Source organism: Stegodyphus dumicola, chromosome 5 (assembly GCF_044657685.1).
Source record: "Stegodyphus dumicola isolate Sdum_Otavi_A_Nest chromosome 5, ASM4465768v1".
Classification (NCBI taxonomy): domain Eukaryota; kingdom Metazoa; phylum Arthropoda; class Arachnida; order Araneae; family Eresidae; genus Stegodyphus; species Stegodyphus dumicola.
In genome coordinates, this window is record NC_140772.1 from 178490292 (window position 1) to 178508412 (window position 18121).

The following is an 18121-nucleotide window of genomic DNA, read 5'->3' on the forward strand; positions in this document are numbered from 1 at the left end:
GTATCAGTTCTCTCTGTAAAATTCATTGTACACTTTTCTTTTCTGACTCTCCACCCCTAAAACTAGCTTTTTACTCTTACAGAGTTGGTAGGGAAAATTTCTCTTTGGATTTTAGACCTTGCACCCTGGATGATTTAGACAGAATTGGAAGCAAGATTTATAAACATGATTTCAAAAGATTCCAGAAAAAATGACAAAATGAAAAATGTCTTTATGGTGCAGTGGACATGTTTTACTGGAAGATTTTGATGAATATCTTATTTTTTTTGCAGAATTTTTGGAAGAACAGGGAAAACAAAATTATTTTAATATCCTACTTTGATCCTAGAAGTCTTTATCTTAACCTGTGTATCTTTTCTTTATTTTCTCACTTTTAGACTAGATATAAGCATGGGAAATTGCAAAAATGGTTGTAATCTTGTCACATGGACATGTATGCATAGAAAAGAATTATTCTAATAATGAAGAAATTGAAAACTGACAGTTTAATAGATTCATCGTATAGGTCTCAGTACACGATACACAGGATTGGCTCTAGGTAGTTTGGCACTTGGTGCAATCTCGGTGGGTCATAACTTCTGCTTCCCAGTACCTGTCTTAAAGTCTAAAAATTTTACCATCCCTAAATTTTGCTGCTCGATGCTTCACTAAATTCTAAAAATTTTGCCACAACAGCTCTGGCACAGGCATTAACTTGTATGTCATTTCACAGTTATTTTCGCTACATATATTATTAAAGAAATAAAATTAGTATTTTTCTCTATATATTTTAAATGCATGCAGTTTTTTAGAGTAACAGAAATCTTTAGTTATATATGAAAAGTCTAAAATTAAGAGGAAACTTATTAAAGAAGAAATTGGTTACATAAAGAGAAAGAAAATTGTTCTTCTAAGGTATATTGTTGAAGCCTTAACAAATTAGGAGTTAAAGCAGAGACTAATGCGAACAATGATTTGTTTATTGAAGCAAATGAATTTATAAAAGATGCTCAAGAGAAGGAAAAAGATACAAATTAGCTATCTAGGAAATTTTCAAATTAAAAAGACAAAAATATTTTGTTGTGTGTTGTTGCTACAAAGCATATATGTTTTGTAACTTTTAATGGTATAATTTTCCTAATATTGTTTTCGAATTAATATCATAAATTATATCTATTATCTTACACTGTAAAATGTTCTTGATTGTGATTTTAATAGTGCTTTTTTAATTTTTTTTTTTAAGTAAAAAAATTTAATGGTAATAATGTAAATCTAAAATAACTAAGGGTATGTAATGGCCTAATTTAATTATTTCTTACTAACTGTTCATCCATAGCAGTTATCTCTATGTTTAAAGACAAGTTATCACCTTCCTTTGATCCTTGCTGTAATGGGGCCCACCAGCGGCCGAGCGGTAAACACGCTGAACACTGGTAGTTCGGTCCGAGGTTCAAATCCCGTAAACGGGCTGGCTGCATGGGCGTTTTCGTGGTTTTCCCAATGTGTAACGTGTGTACGAGCCAGTTTTCCTTAGAAAGTCCTCCACGAAGGCATCCCTCCCTTTAGGCAGATAGCCCTCGTGTGCTTTGCCGTAATTAAATAATCCAATCCAATCGAATCCTTGCTGTAATGCAAGATAAAACACAAAATTTGAAAGAACAACATAAAACTTTATTCCTTACAGATAATGAGACTTAAAATGATGCAAAAGACCTCTCATCTCTAGTGCTTTAATAATTTATTTGAACTTTATAGTATGTTAAATAAAACTCCAGCAACTCTGCATGAAGCTGTGGTACTAACTGGCTCAGACGGACCAAGCGTAACTAACTTACACCACTTACTTAACATGCCAACATTGTCAGCAGCTATTGCCCTGTCTCTCTCTAGACAAGCAGGAGTGGTAATAACAGCCAAGTTTCTGTTACAGAGTTTGCTATTTATGATTTTACTTCTTATTGTAACCTATAGAGCTTGGCATAAAATCTACTTAAACCTCTGGGCTGAATAAGTAAATGATGAAATGAAATTTAAAAGAAAGAATCAATATAAAGATAATTGTTAGTAAAATTTGAATAAAATGACATCAATCGTCTTTAAAATATTTAGGATTACTGTAAATGTGAAATATAAATGTTTCAAAAAGTTTTGTAATTTAATGCTAATTATTGGTAAATTTTACAAATTTGGTTTTATTTTCAAAGTCTTATAACTTTTTAAATATTAGATTATGTTTAACAATAATGCATCCTGCAGATTGATCTCTTTTATTCTTAATAGTATTATACAAAAGTGAATTTTGAGTGTAGATATTTGCTTTTATTTATTTGTTTCCCATTTGCTGATAGGACCTTAATTTTTTTTTCATTAATAGTGCTTTAAAAGTCTATAAAAGTTCTTAATTTCTATGTGCAAAAATATGCATGAAATCTGAAAAGACTATTACTGAGTAACATAAAGGAAAAAAATCTATCTCAAATTATATTAATTTATTTATTTACTAACCTCTTAAGGAAAGCCAGAAAACTTTCGTCTTAGTAATGTCTTTTTTTTTTTTTTTTTTTTTTTTTTTTTTTTTTTTTTTTTTTAACATTACTGCTTTAATATGTATATAAAATATTATATGGAAAAAATAGTGTTGTCATTGTAATTAATTTTAAAATGTGACCTGATTTTAATGTTATCAAGAAGGCTTAAGTAAAAATCATGAAGGGAAATTTGTATACTCTGTAAATTTATGTGTGTTCATAAATTTAAGATTTAGCATTCATAAGAGAAAGAGTAATTTAAAAAAAAAGCATAAAAAATATTTACTTCAGATGGAAACAAGAATGTATATTGAATGTTGATAAAGGACAGAAGAGTCTATTAAATTTGGAACTACATTATTTAATAAATTTAAAGTCCAGTGTAATGATATTTAAAAGTATGTGTAATAATTTTTAAATAATTCATTTAACATAAAACATAATTCATTTAACATAAAACTATTGTGTTTTTAAAATGTACATGTAAGAAAAATAATATCTTTGTATCTACATTTTAAACAATAGTAGAGAGGTAAGAAACCTCTTCAGTATTGTTTTAAATTACAGTAGTGGATAGGTAAGACAATTTTCTTATACAGTAAAAACATATTGAAGCATTTTATGTAAAAAAATTGTTTAGTCAGTTCCCCTCGGAAAGTCCGCCAGAAAGGCACATAGACCGATAGTGCTTTGCCCTAATCAAATAAATGAAACAGTTGGACTAATATTTGTAATTCAAACTTGTTTGAATTTAATCCTTGAAATAGTTCTTAAAAAGTTAAAGTATTCTTTTTTTAACTTTATACTGAAGAGTATGTGAATCATCCTTTTTTGAAATGACATAAATTATGCTTTTCGTATCCCATTAAAATGATGTAGTAATTTTCTTCATTAATTTTTTTTTTTTTTTTTTTTTTTTTTTAAAATTTTGGTTACAGGCAGCTGCAATGGTTGGTGTTGAAATTCCTAGATTTTGCTATCATGAACGACTCTCTATTGCTGGAAACTGCAGGATGTGTTTAGTAGAAGTTGAAAAATCTCCAAAGGTTTCTATACTTTATTATTAAACATTGCCATTAATATAAAATCTTTTTCTGGCTTTCAAACTGCAGATATATTCCTCAAAAATAATACATGAACAAAGAAGTACAGTATAAAAATTATCCCATTTAAAATTGTATATGAAATATTTGTACTGTCTGCAGTTTCATTGATTTCACCATTAGTTCATTACGCATTGTATAGTGTTTTATTTGACATTTCCAACTGAAGTTGTTATGCAAGACATCTGAAGTTGAACTACCTTTATATAGAACTATCTGGTGAAAAACCACTGGGTCAAGTATCATAAAATTTGATGTTTTCATATTTTCAGGCAGGGCGGAAGAAATTTCTATGATTAAAAAAAGGAGTAGGGACTTTGTTTGTTGATAGGCATCAAAATGGCACTGTCTTTAATGAAAGTAGAATTTGCATTTTTCATAAATCTCTAAATATTTGTAAGAATAAAAGGAAGGACTGACACAGAGAATTTTAATTAATTTCAAGTATTTTTTCTATTGTCTCCAAACGTTTTATGCCAAATTCCTAAATGGTCTGTCTCCCATCTACCAGCAGTGTGGAAAGGGAATTCTTGTGTATCTAAGATGACTTACATGATGAATACAACTATTACTGTCATAAAAAATATTACTGAATACAACTGAAATTGTCATAAAAAATATTGCAGAATTTTGTTATCCTAGAACTTTGGTAAAGTTTTTATTCTTCACAAGACATGCAAGATGTTGTCTCTTCCCTCTTTGGATCCTGACCAGCAGATTCTGAGGCAGCATTTAATACAAAAAAGAGCAAAATCTGCATAAAGTTATCATCTGCCAGACTTTAAGGACATAATTATGTAACATCAACACTGATTAATAGCATTTAAAAATATTAATGAGTAGATTTTAGTTTGTGCCTTCAATCCTCTTGAAAATTTTCTAAAATACATTGTGTGTTTTTTTTGCTTATTAGAATTCTTATAATCTGCATATCTTAGGAACCAGGATTTTGTGAATTACATTTCATGTCTGAGTTTTGTTAACATTTTGCCCTTGCTTTTTTTAACATTAAATCTGGATTATTTGTGTATGGACAGCTAATTAAAATACACCTTGAGATATATTTGACCTTGATATAAAACCTTGAGATACATTGATATAAACTTTGAGATATATTTAATCAAAATTCATTTAACATAAAACTATTGTGTTTTTAAAATGTACATGTAAGAAAAATAATATCTTTGTATCTACATTTTAAACAATAGTAGAGAGGTAAGAAACCTCTCCAGTATTGTTTTAAATTACAGTAGTGGATAGGTAAGACAATTTTCTTATACAGTAAAAACATATTGAAGCATTTTATGTAAAAAAATTGTTTAGTCAGTTCCCCTCGGAAAGTCCACCAGAAAGGCACATAGACCGATGGTGCTTTGCCCTAATCAAATAAATGAAACAGTTGGACTAATATTAAGTACTAGAACTGAAACCTGTTAAAAGAAAATTTCTCTTTTTGTTTTTATGCCACTTTTTTTCATTTTTGAAGCAAGAAAAGTTTTAATAAATGCTAATTTCAAGTATTTATCCATCTTTGCAGCATTATTTGTGTGGAATTCAAATAAACCAGATTTGAAGTGCATTTAAATTTGAATCCAATGACTGAAAAGTTGTGGACAAATAAATGTTTGACACATACAATATTAATTCTCAAACTGATCACATGAATTCAAATTTATTTTAAGAAACAATAGAGCATGCATCTAAAAGTAGAGTCTTATCTAAAGCAAAAAATGGCTGAGATTGAATCCACATTTATTAGAAAAAGAGTGCAGACATGAGTGCTAAAAATGCTAAATTACATCAGTGATAGATTAAATTCAACTTTTGAGTCCAAAGTTATTATAAATGCAACTGTATTATTATTAAAACATCCATTTTCATATATAAATAAGAAATAATTGCCATTAAATCTGTCATGCTGAATTTTATGAAAATTGAAAATTTGTATGCTGATGTTTAAAATTGAATGCAGATTAAGTGGTTATAGATTATCAAAATTCTGCTCTAATATAAATAACTGTTGTTTACACAGTGAAATTTTTATCTCATTAGCAATTTTTTTAACTCTTTTTAACTACAAAAATCTCCCCTCCCCCAAATTTCTAAAATGTACGCACATTTTGCTAAAATTTAGACCAGGAGTTCTCCAGTAGAAGGTACTGATTTAAGTGTATTTCAATTTGAAACACTCTGTACATCATGTGAAAGTCAAAGTATTATTTTGGAATAAAAGAGATGAGGCTCAAGCATGTTTTTATGTATAATTTGTGTTAGTTTTCACATCATTATTTTTTAATTCATATCTTATTTAACTTCTAGAGATTATCATCTTTGTACATTTATCTTCATATGATATTCTTTAAACATATAGTTTAATATGTTCTCACTTATAAATTATATATGCAAAAATTTGTAAATATTTATTACAGTTGATCATTAAAAGTGTGTTTAAGACTAAAGACTTATGCATATTTTCATAAGGACTTCTCCAGTTCTTAAGAACATTTAATGAAGAATTTTAAGTTTTGGTTTAATTTGCTTGTTAAATACTTTTATCTTTTAGAAGACTGTTGATGATTAAGCTCTTTATTTCTCAGTGAAAGCTTTGGTTTAGGGTATAGTCTTCAAAATATATTCTATGAAACCATGAAAATTCACTGAAGAATTCATCAAGTCAAAATAAAAATTTGAAAACATTTTTTTTAAACCAGTACCATGTGGACCATTGAATTAGCCATCTAAAGCAGGGTTTCTAAAACTTTTTTTCAGTCGCGACTCCTTTTTATCACTGAGATTTTTTCGTGACCCCCAGGACCCCATAATATTTACAAAAATTTTGTGGAACCCCATAAGTATTGCACAAATCCGTCACACGTGTGAGTGAAACTGTCATTTTTTTTTCACTTGTACTGTAATATACTATTGCAGTTTTAGGTCATTAACTTTAATTTCTAATTTTAAGACATAGAACAATGTGAAAATTTTAAATAAGTAACAGACAAAATGACAGCGTCATGTACAAAGCAAGTAAAATGAACGTTCATATTATAAAAAAAAAAATGCATTAAAACTTTTTTGTTTTTTTCTTTGTCTGTATTGTCTTATCTTTATGTAAGATACATTGTGTAAAAATATTTGGTAGTTGTAAAATTATTATAATAAGTTAAAGAAATATCAAAACTGCTAAAAATTTTTGGCGACCCTCCTCCTGCAGGTCGCGACCTACAGTTTAAGAAACCCTGATCTAAAGTAATTAATTAAATACTATTTTGTATTTTTTTATTATTATTGTTATCTGAAATAATATAAAGTAAATCTGTTATTTACATTAAATTTACAATGAAATAAAGGTTTCCTTTTCATTTATTTATTTTTTAATATAAAGTACATGCAACATTGATATATTGCTAATCCTGAGGATGATAGAGCTGTCAAATTTGATGGTAGATGGTAAAATGTTCCACTCAGGACTGGTAAGTTTCTGGCAAAAGCTATGGGACTATGGCTTATAACTAATTAAAACATACCCGATTTGATGGTAATGACTTATAACAAATTCATAAAATAAAAGAATACATACTAGAAACCTTATTCTATTATGTTTAGTACAGAGTAATGCATTTTAAAATTATACAGGTTCAGCCTTAACATTTATTACATTTATTAAAAAATAACATAGCAATGAATTCTTATTTAAGTTCTGCCTGACTTTTTTCACAAATTGTTTATAGTAAAAGACCAGTTTCAATGATCATTCAAGACCTTAAGAATTTCTTAATTTATTATGAATAAATGAAAAGCTGGAGAATATTCTTAGAAATCTGGCGTTGTTGCAGGCAGTGTTACCATCGCGCAAATAAAAGTTATCAGTCTTCATTTGGATTATTTTTTAATTTTACTACCTAGTCAATGCTGAGACGTTTTATAAGTCTACACTCAAAAAATATTTTTTATGCAAAGAGCTGATTTTATGTGAAAAGCTCTGATGTAAGACTCAAAGTGTGGGCTTATGTCATGAAGTAATGTTAGTACTCTCTTCCTACTCCATTTGGTAATTTAGATCTGATATACTGTGAATGAAGCATGTGAGCTAGCACATAATGTTGAGTGGTAGCCTGTTTGAAACTAGTTTTAACTTGCTTTTGCTGTTTCCATTAGGCTGTCATCAGTCAGATGTACTAATGAAATTTCTCTAACAATCAGTTTTAGATCACACCCAGTATAACTAGTTTATTCAGCTACAACCAATGTCTTTAATAACTATGATATTATTTATCATTTCAAGTACTGCTTCACCATCAGTATCACTTTGTGATTTTTAAGTACCGTATTTGACGGCATATAAGACACATTTTCTTTCCTAAATTCAATCTTAAAAAAGTTACCTGCATCTTATATGTGAAGGACACAGGTTAACTTTCAATACTGAATGCTATTTTTAGCCCGGATAAAGGTCTAGACACACATAACTTTTCCTACATCTGCCATAATTATTTTGTGCATGTGTGAAATATCTGTCGCCAAAAAACGCCAAAGCTCGAAGCTGATGTCAAAGTTCGAACAGGTTTGACAGTCACGTTATGTCTGTGGAGCATTTCCTTCTTTAAATAGACTTTCTTTGACTCAGCCGACACACATGTCGGTATCGGTGCTACTCTGTATAAACATGTTGGTATCATTGCTTAAAACTATTTGTTTAAAAAAAATACTCTGGAAAATATGACTACAGGAAACAAGAGATTAAGCTATACAATTCAGTATAAACTAAGAGTGTTAAACTATGCCAAAGTGTGTGGAAATAAAGCAGCAGTAGGCATTTCGGTCCTCCTACCGAAAAAATGATAGTACTTGGCAACTGCAGGAAGATCAACTGAAGACTGCTAAAAAACAAAAACATAACCTTCGATGCCCAGCTCCATCTTGGCCTGAACTTGAAAATGCTGTAAAAATGTGGGTGATAGATAAGAGGTAATCTGAGATAAGTGTTTCAACTAAACTCATAATCAATGAGGCCAAAGGATTTGCAGAAAAACATGGGAATCAGAACTTTTCAGGTTCTGAGGGCTGGTGCTACAGGTTCATGAAAAGGCATGGTTTATCAATGCACACAAAAACAACTATTGCACAGAAAATGCCAGCAGATTATAAAGAAAAAATACTAGCATTTCATAGGTTTATTATAAATGCACACAAGAAAACTTCTTTTGAGCTCGGTCAAATAGGAAATATGGATGATATTCCTATTTGACCGAGATGATTCCACTTACATTTGATGTACCATCCAACAAGACTGTGAGTATTAAAGGGTCTAAATTAATAACCATAAAAACCACAGGTCATGAAAAAACCCGATATACTGTAGTTCTAGCATGTTGTGCTGATGGCACCAAACTACCGTCTGTCTTATCTGATTAAAGTCTAATTTCATGATAGGCAACGTTTTCCTTGAATCTGTTTTTTTTTTTTTTTTTTTTTTTTTTTTTTTGTTGTTTCTGCTTTATTTCGTATTATGTATTGCTTGCCGTTCATTCATTTATTCATTATTGAAATTTACATATCACGTTCATAGCTTGCCATTTGTTAATTTTCCTTAATAAAAATATGTTTGGTGATTGCATTCAATGATTGTTTTTACGAAACGTGAGAACTAAAAGAAACCACATTTTAAGTTATTGTGATACCGCGCTGTAGTGTGGACTATTGAAATGTTTTTCATATTCAAAAGTAAAACTCATCCGAAAGAAAAACTTCCGACGGGTGCAATTGTTCATGTTCATCCAAAAGGCTGGATAGACGAAGCTGGGATGAAACTGTGGTTACAGAACATATGGGTGAGACGACCTGGTGGACTCTTAAGAAAACGCTCTCTTTTGGTTTTCGATTAGTTTAGTGCCCATAGAACTGAAGCCATAAAGAATAAAGCGAGCGAATTAAAAATTCAGATAGCTGTCATTCCTTGTGGACTGACTAACAAATTGCAGCCTTTAGATGTATCGGTAAGCCATTTAAGGAAAAAGTGCGAGAACAATGGAACAAGTGGATAGGAGAGCCACATCACGCCCTCACACCCTCAGGTAGAATGAAGCGGCCCTCTATTTTACAAGTGTGCGAGTGGGTAAAAAGATCTTGGGAGGACGTACAAGCTGAAGTAATTGTTAAGTCCTTTAAGAAGTGCGGAATCAGTAATGCTCTTGACGGAACAGCAGACGACGCATTATTCAAAGAAGGTGATACTGGCGATGATGGAAACGGTTGTGATTACGATATTCTCGTTTTTGATGATGATGATAGTGAAAAGGATTTTTATGGTTTTGAAAGTGATTAAAGTCTAATTTCATGATAGGCAACGTTTTCCTTGAATCTGTTTTTTTTTTTTTTTTTTTTTTGTTGTTGTTGTTGTTTCTGCTTTATTTCGTATTATGTATTGCTTGCCGTTCATTCATTTATTCATTATTGAAATTTACATATCACGTTCATAGCTTGCCATTTGTTAATTTTCCTTAATAAAAATATGTTTGGTGATTGCATTCAATGATTGTTTTTACGAAACGTGAGAACTAAAAGAAACCACATTTTAAGTTATTGTGATACCGCGCTGTAGTGTGGACTATTGAAATATTTTTTCCTTGTGTGTGGCCTTCTAAATAAGGGTGCGTCTTATATGCCCTCAAATACGGTATTTGTAAATAATGTGAACGTTTTCTTATGAATGATTTCAAGCAAACAGGTGGACTATTCCACCTTGTATTTCTGATTAATATGGCTTCATAGCATCTGCGTATTCTTTTTAGACAAGTACCTTCTGTGTGATGATTATTAAACAAAGACATTATTTAAAAAAGGTACTTCATTACTTCATAACAGATTAAGATAATAAGAAAAACAGCTGCAAATCATTAAGAACTAAATAGTTCTCTTCATGCACCTCTCTCATTTACCCTATTTTATGCTAATTTCTTGTTAATATAAGCTTTTTTTTTCTAAGTATGTATTGTTTTCTATACTTCTGTTATTCCTTCCATAATTATTTATGCAGTGTCATGTTATGAAATTTAGTGCAACGTAATAGTAAATATGTGCATTTAGTAGATGCATAAATAGCAGTAGTAACAACATGATCATTGTGGATATTCTTTACAGTCCCCAATTTCAGATTTCATCTAACATTATGTACCTCAGTCATTCAGTATCAGACATTCAGTTCATTCAGTATGTGCATTTTCCAGCCACTTATTTCCTTGTAAGGAATAATAACATGGTTTTAATGCACTGAATATTCTTCTAAAAGATAGGTGCTCACTGGAAATGAATAGAGTATTATAACTGCATAAGAACTTTGCTTTTACCACTTAAAACATTTCTGTGTGTTTTGAATTTGGGAACTACTCTGATATGCGCCCTCAAGTCGCCAAATTTCTCGCCAAGTATTTTTGGCGAGAAACTTCACGCTGCCATATTACTATCTAAATTTTTTGTCTACATTTTGAACTTTTAGCCTAAAATGTCTCCAAAAACGCGGTTTTCGCACATGCAAGAACTACGTTTTGAACACGCAATTTAGCTAAAAATCCGAAACAAAAACAAAAAATTTAGATAGCAAAAACGTAAAGTTTCTAACCAAAAATATTTGACAAGAATCCATGTACACAGCGACATATTTTAACTTAAAAAAACATCTAAGAATTGCACAATGTAGGCAACGAACGAATCTACAAACTACGCAGACCTCGCTTTAATAAATTAACATAACAACAATAAATTTCAAAGAATACCATGTACACAGCATCCTGTTTAAACTTAAAAAAAATTCTACGAATTGTACAATTTAGGCAAGGAAGGAATCCACGATTTACGCACTCCTTGCTTTAATAAAATAACATAACAAAAATAAATTTCAAATAATACCATGTACACAGCGTTCTGTTTCAACTTTAACATCTACGAATTGTACAGTCTAGACACTAAACAACAAAATAAACTAAAATAAATTTCAAACAATTTAAAATAACAACAATAACGACAGAAATTCCTACTAAAGAACCAATGAACATAACATTCTACAAAATAACAAGGATAAAATAAAATGCACTTACCATGAATTAATGCGTTTTCGAATAGCAGAAATATAAATTTCATACCGCCTTTAACATGCCGCCACGTAATCACTATCCAGAAAATTTATACTATGGTTCACAAATAAATAAAATCACAAATCCCTACGTCTATCGTGCACTGCCATTAAAAATAATCTCCCAGAGCCTCTTTCCACAGTTCCAAATACCCACTACCCCTCAACAGGATAGCCACAATCATATTTCCTTTTGCCGAACTTCAATTCAACAACTACCATTTTATCTTTCCCTCCCATCTTCTCAGACACAGAGGCGAACCAACGAGCTCCAGCGAAAGATTTTTCAACGTCAACAGGGTTGCCATAGAACACGCAATCACGCCAAAAACCAGCGCAGAACACATATCGCCACATTTGGTGAAATTAGGGCGTATATTAGAGTTGTACCTGAATTTGTTTTAATGGTAATGTCTGTCATGCTGTCCTAATATATTATAAGTGTTCTCATCCAGTACATTTCTTCATCTCGTTTTACTTTTTTTTTTTTGTGAGTAAGTAGAGTTGAATTATATAGTAAATAATTATATACTTTCCAAGCTGCCATGTTAGAATTTAAGTTTACTTGTTGCTTATTTTTATTGCTGATTTACTTCTATAGTTTTGGTGGATCTCTTTTTTATTCTGTTGTGTTTAGTACTAACAACACATTTACTTTTTCTCATTAACTTTTTCCTGTATGTAAAATCCTTAAATTCAGTCTATTAATCTCTTGTCGATCTCTGGCTTCAGTAATTCAGCTAACTTTTGTTTCGTTTTAAAGATTAATTTTAAGCACATAATTTTGTAGAAGTAAAGTTATATAAAGAAGCAAAACTGAGTTTATTTACTCTTTTTTCGTTCTTAGAAGTACATGCTGATTAAAGCGGTAATTAATTATTTTGTTATTAACATATATTAAATAAACTAAATGCTCTTTTTAAGGTATTAATTTAAGAAATTAGTATATATTACTAATAAGTAAAACATTCTAAATGCTTTCACCAGTTTCTGCGAATTATTATCATTTTCTGCCAGTGACAAAGCAAAATCTATTTTCTGCCAGCAAATGTCCTCTCTAGTCCCTCTGAAAACTTTTCTTGTAAAATTCTACTTCCTCTCTTCCAAATCACAGTTTTTAGAGTTTTAGAAAAGAAAAGTATAATTTTAAGGGCTACCTGATTCGACAGAGTTGAAAAACTTCTGATATAAATCTAAACTTGTGACAATATCAGAATTAGGTGAAGAGAATTCCAGTATATTTAAATAGGCAAAACATTTCTCTGTGTGATCTATTGTAAATTGTCAATTATGAAAAAATTTGTAAATTATGAAAAAAAAAAAGTGTTCCAAAGATAGTGAAGCATGTAGAACTCTTAAGAACCTGCTTATCAAATGTCAGGGTAAATGAACTTTTTAAATTAGGGGGCTTTCTGTTTCTAGCATATAATGATAAGAAAAGCAATTATAAGTGTTCAAATTACACATTAATCAGCAACTAGTTGCAATTTTTTTATTAAGACAAACATTTAGATTTTTAATTTTTTGTGTAGTGTTCAAATATTTAAGCATGATTTGCTGTTAATATTTGTAAAATGTGAGAGGGAAAAATCTCATTTTATATGTATGTTTTTATTTAGCCAGTTGCTGCATGTGCTATGCCAGTTATGAATGGTTGGAGGGTAAAAACTAATTCTGAAATGACTAAGAAAGCAAGGTAACTGAAATAATTTTAATATTATTAAATTACAATAGATGAATTTTTACTTTTGATACAAAAACGATCATATTATATATTGTAGGTGTTATATTTTTATTATTTTGCTTTTATGTATTTTTAATGAATTATTCATCTTTTAACTCATAAAATTTAATTTTTATAGCATCTTCTTATATATTTTATATCATACAATTAAGATAACCTTTTATGTGCTTTCAATATTACTCTTTATTATTAAAAAATGAAGCAGATTCTTGTCATTTGCTAATAAACAAATTGTAAAAATAATATTTTCCTCCTCTTTCATAAAATTGCTTCTAGTAAATTTTGTAAATACATTTAGTGCTCCTTTGATTACTTTTGACTGTTTTCTTTTATATTTCTCAAAAAATGTGATAATAATATGAGTTCCAGAAAAACCTTTATGAACCTTCATCCTTGGTTCTGCTAGTGTTTTGGTCTCTTTAAAGAGAACATGTTTTCAGTTATAGAGGTGATTTCTGTACTGATTTGTTATTTATGTCAGAGAAATATTTGTCAGTTTTAAAGAGAGAGAGAGAGAGTTTGTGATTATGCATATAAATATGTTTTATATGGGTAAAACATGAATGAAATTATATTGTTTTATTATATTTATATAAAGAATGTAGCTAAAAAAAAAAAAAAAAAAAAAAAAAAAAAAGCTTTTTATGTGACCTGGTAAAAAAGCCCACAAAAAAAAAAAAAAAAAAAAAAATCCATGCTAAAATAAAGAATAAAAAAAAAGACTTAGAAGAAACCACACAGTCAAAATAATGTCAAGGAAAGTTATCCATGCAGAAACACGTCTCCTCATAAAGAAGCCCTTGAGTATGTGTGTGTGCACTTAAAATAATTTTCTCATTATTTTCAGTTTATTTAAAGCAAATCCTTTTTTAAAATTCTTGTTACATTTAATTTGTTTCAAAATAGAAACTTATATTTTTAAAATTATCTCTTTTTATTTCAGTTTATATAACTTTATGCTCATATGCACATATAAAGGGTGTTTATAAATGAATGGTGCAGTGTTAAAAATTAATAATAAGAGCTTATAATGTGAGACTATAGTGTATTGTTTATCATTTTAAAATAACAAGCATGAGATGTTTGTTCATTTCATTTAAAAAGATAAAAATATATCACTATTTTAGAAAAAAAAAAAAAAAAAGTGTTCAGAAAGAAAGAACGTTTAGTATATGGAAGTATTCGATTGATTTACTGCAAGCAAATCATTTATAACACATTTTATCAGGGAAATCAAGAAAGGAAATATTCATATTATATTAATTATGAATTTAAAATACATTTCCTAGAAATCAATCAAAATAAAAATTTCAATTTCTTGAAAAATCTTGTTTGTCTTGGGGACCATTTGGCGTCCATCTGTGAGCGGTGCCAAAGGCATGACAGACCCCCTCGCTAGGCTACTGAATACTGCTCTACTTATGGGAATATTGTTTGTTCTTGCAACCAAAACTAATTGAATGCTATTGTATTTATTTCATATGTTTCATTTATTCTAAATGTTCATTTGAATTAGTAATGCATAATATTTTTATTTCTTCTCTATCCTTTAGCACATGACTTATTTGCTTTTTACTTATTTCAGATTTCAGAAAAACTTAGTTTAACTTTTTGTTTTAATGTTAATTTTTTTCTCGTTGAAGCCATGCTAAGCATGTAAAAATAACTCTCAAGTGCAAAAAAGCATGTAAAGCATGTAAAAATAACTCACAAGTGCAAAACTACACTTCTTTTTCTCCCCAGTCCTAGCAAGAACTTACAATGATGAAAGTTTTCAGTCTACCCACATTGTGAGATTCTTTATCTTGGCAGGTGTAGCAGTCATCTCACCACTTTCCCATTGGCTTCTGTCTTGGATTGTTTTATAACTTGTTAACACTGTTAACTTGTTAACTGTCTTTCCTCTCACGGGTAGAAGTAGATTCAGCACAGGAGGGTTCGGACTTGTGATCCAACTTCCATTGAAACTGACTGATTATTATGAAATGTTGTATGTTCTGAATAATTGTTGATGATAAGGAAAACTAAACAAAATATAGGACGTAATGGCACACATAAAATTTCACAGGTGGTAATAAGCTGATGATAATACGTTATTGTTAAAAGTTCTTTTCCCTACGGAGAATAACTAATATTAATAGCAAGAATAACTGGATTTTGAATTCTGTGACTGTGAAATGTCTTTTTTATTGCATCACAACATACTTTTTCCCAACAGAAAAGCCTAACTGAAAAACTGTTCCCCTTAATCTCACTGAAAAGCAGTTTTCAAAACAAAGGGTCTAAATTTTCATTTTATTGTTCCTTTGCCACAAGACGTTCACAAACCACAAACATACCTTTGAAACCTCAAAAGATTACTAACAAAGAGTATTTTAATTTTTATTTATTTCTTTACCTGTATTTTATTTTATTTTATTGTTTTATTTATTTATTTTTAGTACCCCTTAATATGAGATTAACATTAAGGTCTCTATTCAAAGGGGACAATAGAATTGTCCCTTATAGGAGATGCTATTGTATATTTAACATCTTATTTTTACTGTTAAATCTATTATATAATTTTTTTTATTGTTGTTCTGAAATTTTAAGATTGTTTTAACTCTGAATTAGAGAGGGTGTGATGGAGTTCTTGTTGATAAATCATCCATTAGATTGTCCAATTTGTGATCAAGGTGGTGAATGTGATTTACAAGTATGTATCTCCTTTATTTCCTTCCATCTACTCTTATAAGTTTTCTTAAATCATGTACAAATGCTCAGTTTATAAGTTTAAATGCATTTTCTTTCATTTAACTTATAAACTGAAGTATTTGAAAGTATTTGTATTTATGTAACTGAAGTAAGTATTTATTAACTGAAGTATCTGAAAATTTATCATAAACAAATCTTAAGAGTTTTTGAAATTAAAGTTGCAAAATAGTTGCAAAATATTTCATAAAATTATTTTATATTTAAGCACTCATGCAGAGGAAGAGAGTGTACAAATCTGTGATTACTAAAGTTATTTTATTTGTGTATTGTTACTTATTTTGTTTATTAAATGTATAAAATTATTATATTTCAGTTTCTTGTACTGATTAATTAACCTAGAGATATGCAGAAATATAGCTCATTTGGTTTGTGAAGCTTTTATTCCAGTAGAAATTGCAGCTCTTATAAGGATTAAAATAATGCGTATCAAACATTTACTACAGACTCAGATATAACAACAAATTCAGGTTGAAAAATTACATTTCTAACAAAATAAGAATATAATAGCTATGTAGAAATCATTATCTGATTAAGTTTTTTTTTTTTTTTTTGAAAAAAAGTTTTTGACATAAAGCTGTTCTTGAATTAGTGTCTTATTTTTTTTTAATCATTTAATTAAAATATTATAAAATTTTTAATTCCTAACTAAAAAAAATAGAGATAAATACAAATAACTTTTTATGTACAATAATAAGCTATGAGAAAAATACCTTTCAAGACAAAAAGCAAGCTCAGCTGTTCTTGAAAGGTTGCATAATTGTTATGCTAAAGAATGTATTTGTGCCACATTGCTGTAAAAGATTGTTGCTGATTTTATGCCAGATGCTGGGCAAAATTGTCATCAAAAATGAAATATTACTTTTATGTCGTTATTTCTGTAGTTTTTGGTTCAGATTTTACACTAATATGATGAATAGCTACTAAATTTACTTAAAAATATTTAAAGCAAACAAACAGTGTTGTGATAGTATAGATAGTACTTAAAAGAACTTAATAGTCTAATTCAAATATTATACAGCTATAACAAATATGATACTTAAAAGTGTTTTTAAAGGTTGCTGTAAGGTTTTATTTGTGTAGAAGCTTAAAGTAATGTCTTTCAGATCCTACTAGACTGACTAGCGAGTTATTGCTCTAGTCTGAATTAAGATGACAATGTCCGATAAAAATTAGAAAAAAAAAATTATTACCTATTTAAATTTAACTGAAGCCACCGCTTGTGCTTCAAAACAAAACTCCACAGCTTCTGGGTATTTAAAGTAACATAAGTGAAATTCATATTTAAGTAATGTAGTCAGAGTCTTCACATGCTCATTTATGCTCAGTCATGCTCTACTTAAGCTGGCTGAAATATTTTGACATCGGCTAGAATAAATGGCTGAAGCCAAAATAATCTCTGGCAAAGCTTGCGATAGGACCTAACTTGTAAGTGAAGCTGCGAAAAGCTCATAACTAGTAAACATTCAAAACCCTCGACTTATGAATGCTCAGGCAACTAATTTGCATTTTGTTAAAAAATATGGAAAGTTATACTAAAGACTCAAATCACTAATTTCTTAATTAATGTAAACATTACAATACCAGTACAATTTGTTACACTTTTTAAGAATATACTACTTTGATTGATGAAACCAAAAGTAAGTTTTTAATTCCCATCATTGTTAAAAATCAAATTAAGACATTAATGAAGTTATCTATGAAATTAGTTTTCTGCAGTTAACTGGAGAGAACAGTTTTACCATAGTTTAAGCCACCTGTCAAATAATTAATAAGTCCTTTTGGTTATGCGGAAACCAGTGAATTTTGAGTTGATTATAATGTTAATTATTTTACCAAGTTAATAATTTGCATATTTGGGAAAATAATTTTTTCTTTTGACGTTTAA

General features: G+C 29.4%; 1 protein-coding gene across 2 annotated transcripts in view; it reads left to right on the forward strand.

Moving 5' to 3' along the window:
• The window catches only part of ND-75 (NADH dehydrogenase (ubiquinone) 75 kDa subunit), an 82387-nt gene that overhangs the window by 12905 nt on the left and 51361 nt on the right, over window positions 1-18121 (forward strand). For both annotated transcript variants that reach the window (XM_085817431.1, XM_085817430.1), the window contains exons 4-6: window positions 3446-3553; window positions 13358-13434; window positions 16096-16177. In XM_085817431.1, the coding sequence (XP_085673557.1) occupies window positions 3446-3553; window positions 13358-13434; window positions 16096-16177 (267 nt within the window). The remainder of the gene's footprint in view (window positions 1-3445; window positions 3554-13357; window positions 13435-16095; window positions 16178-18121) is intronic.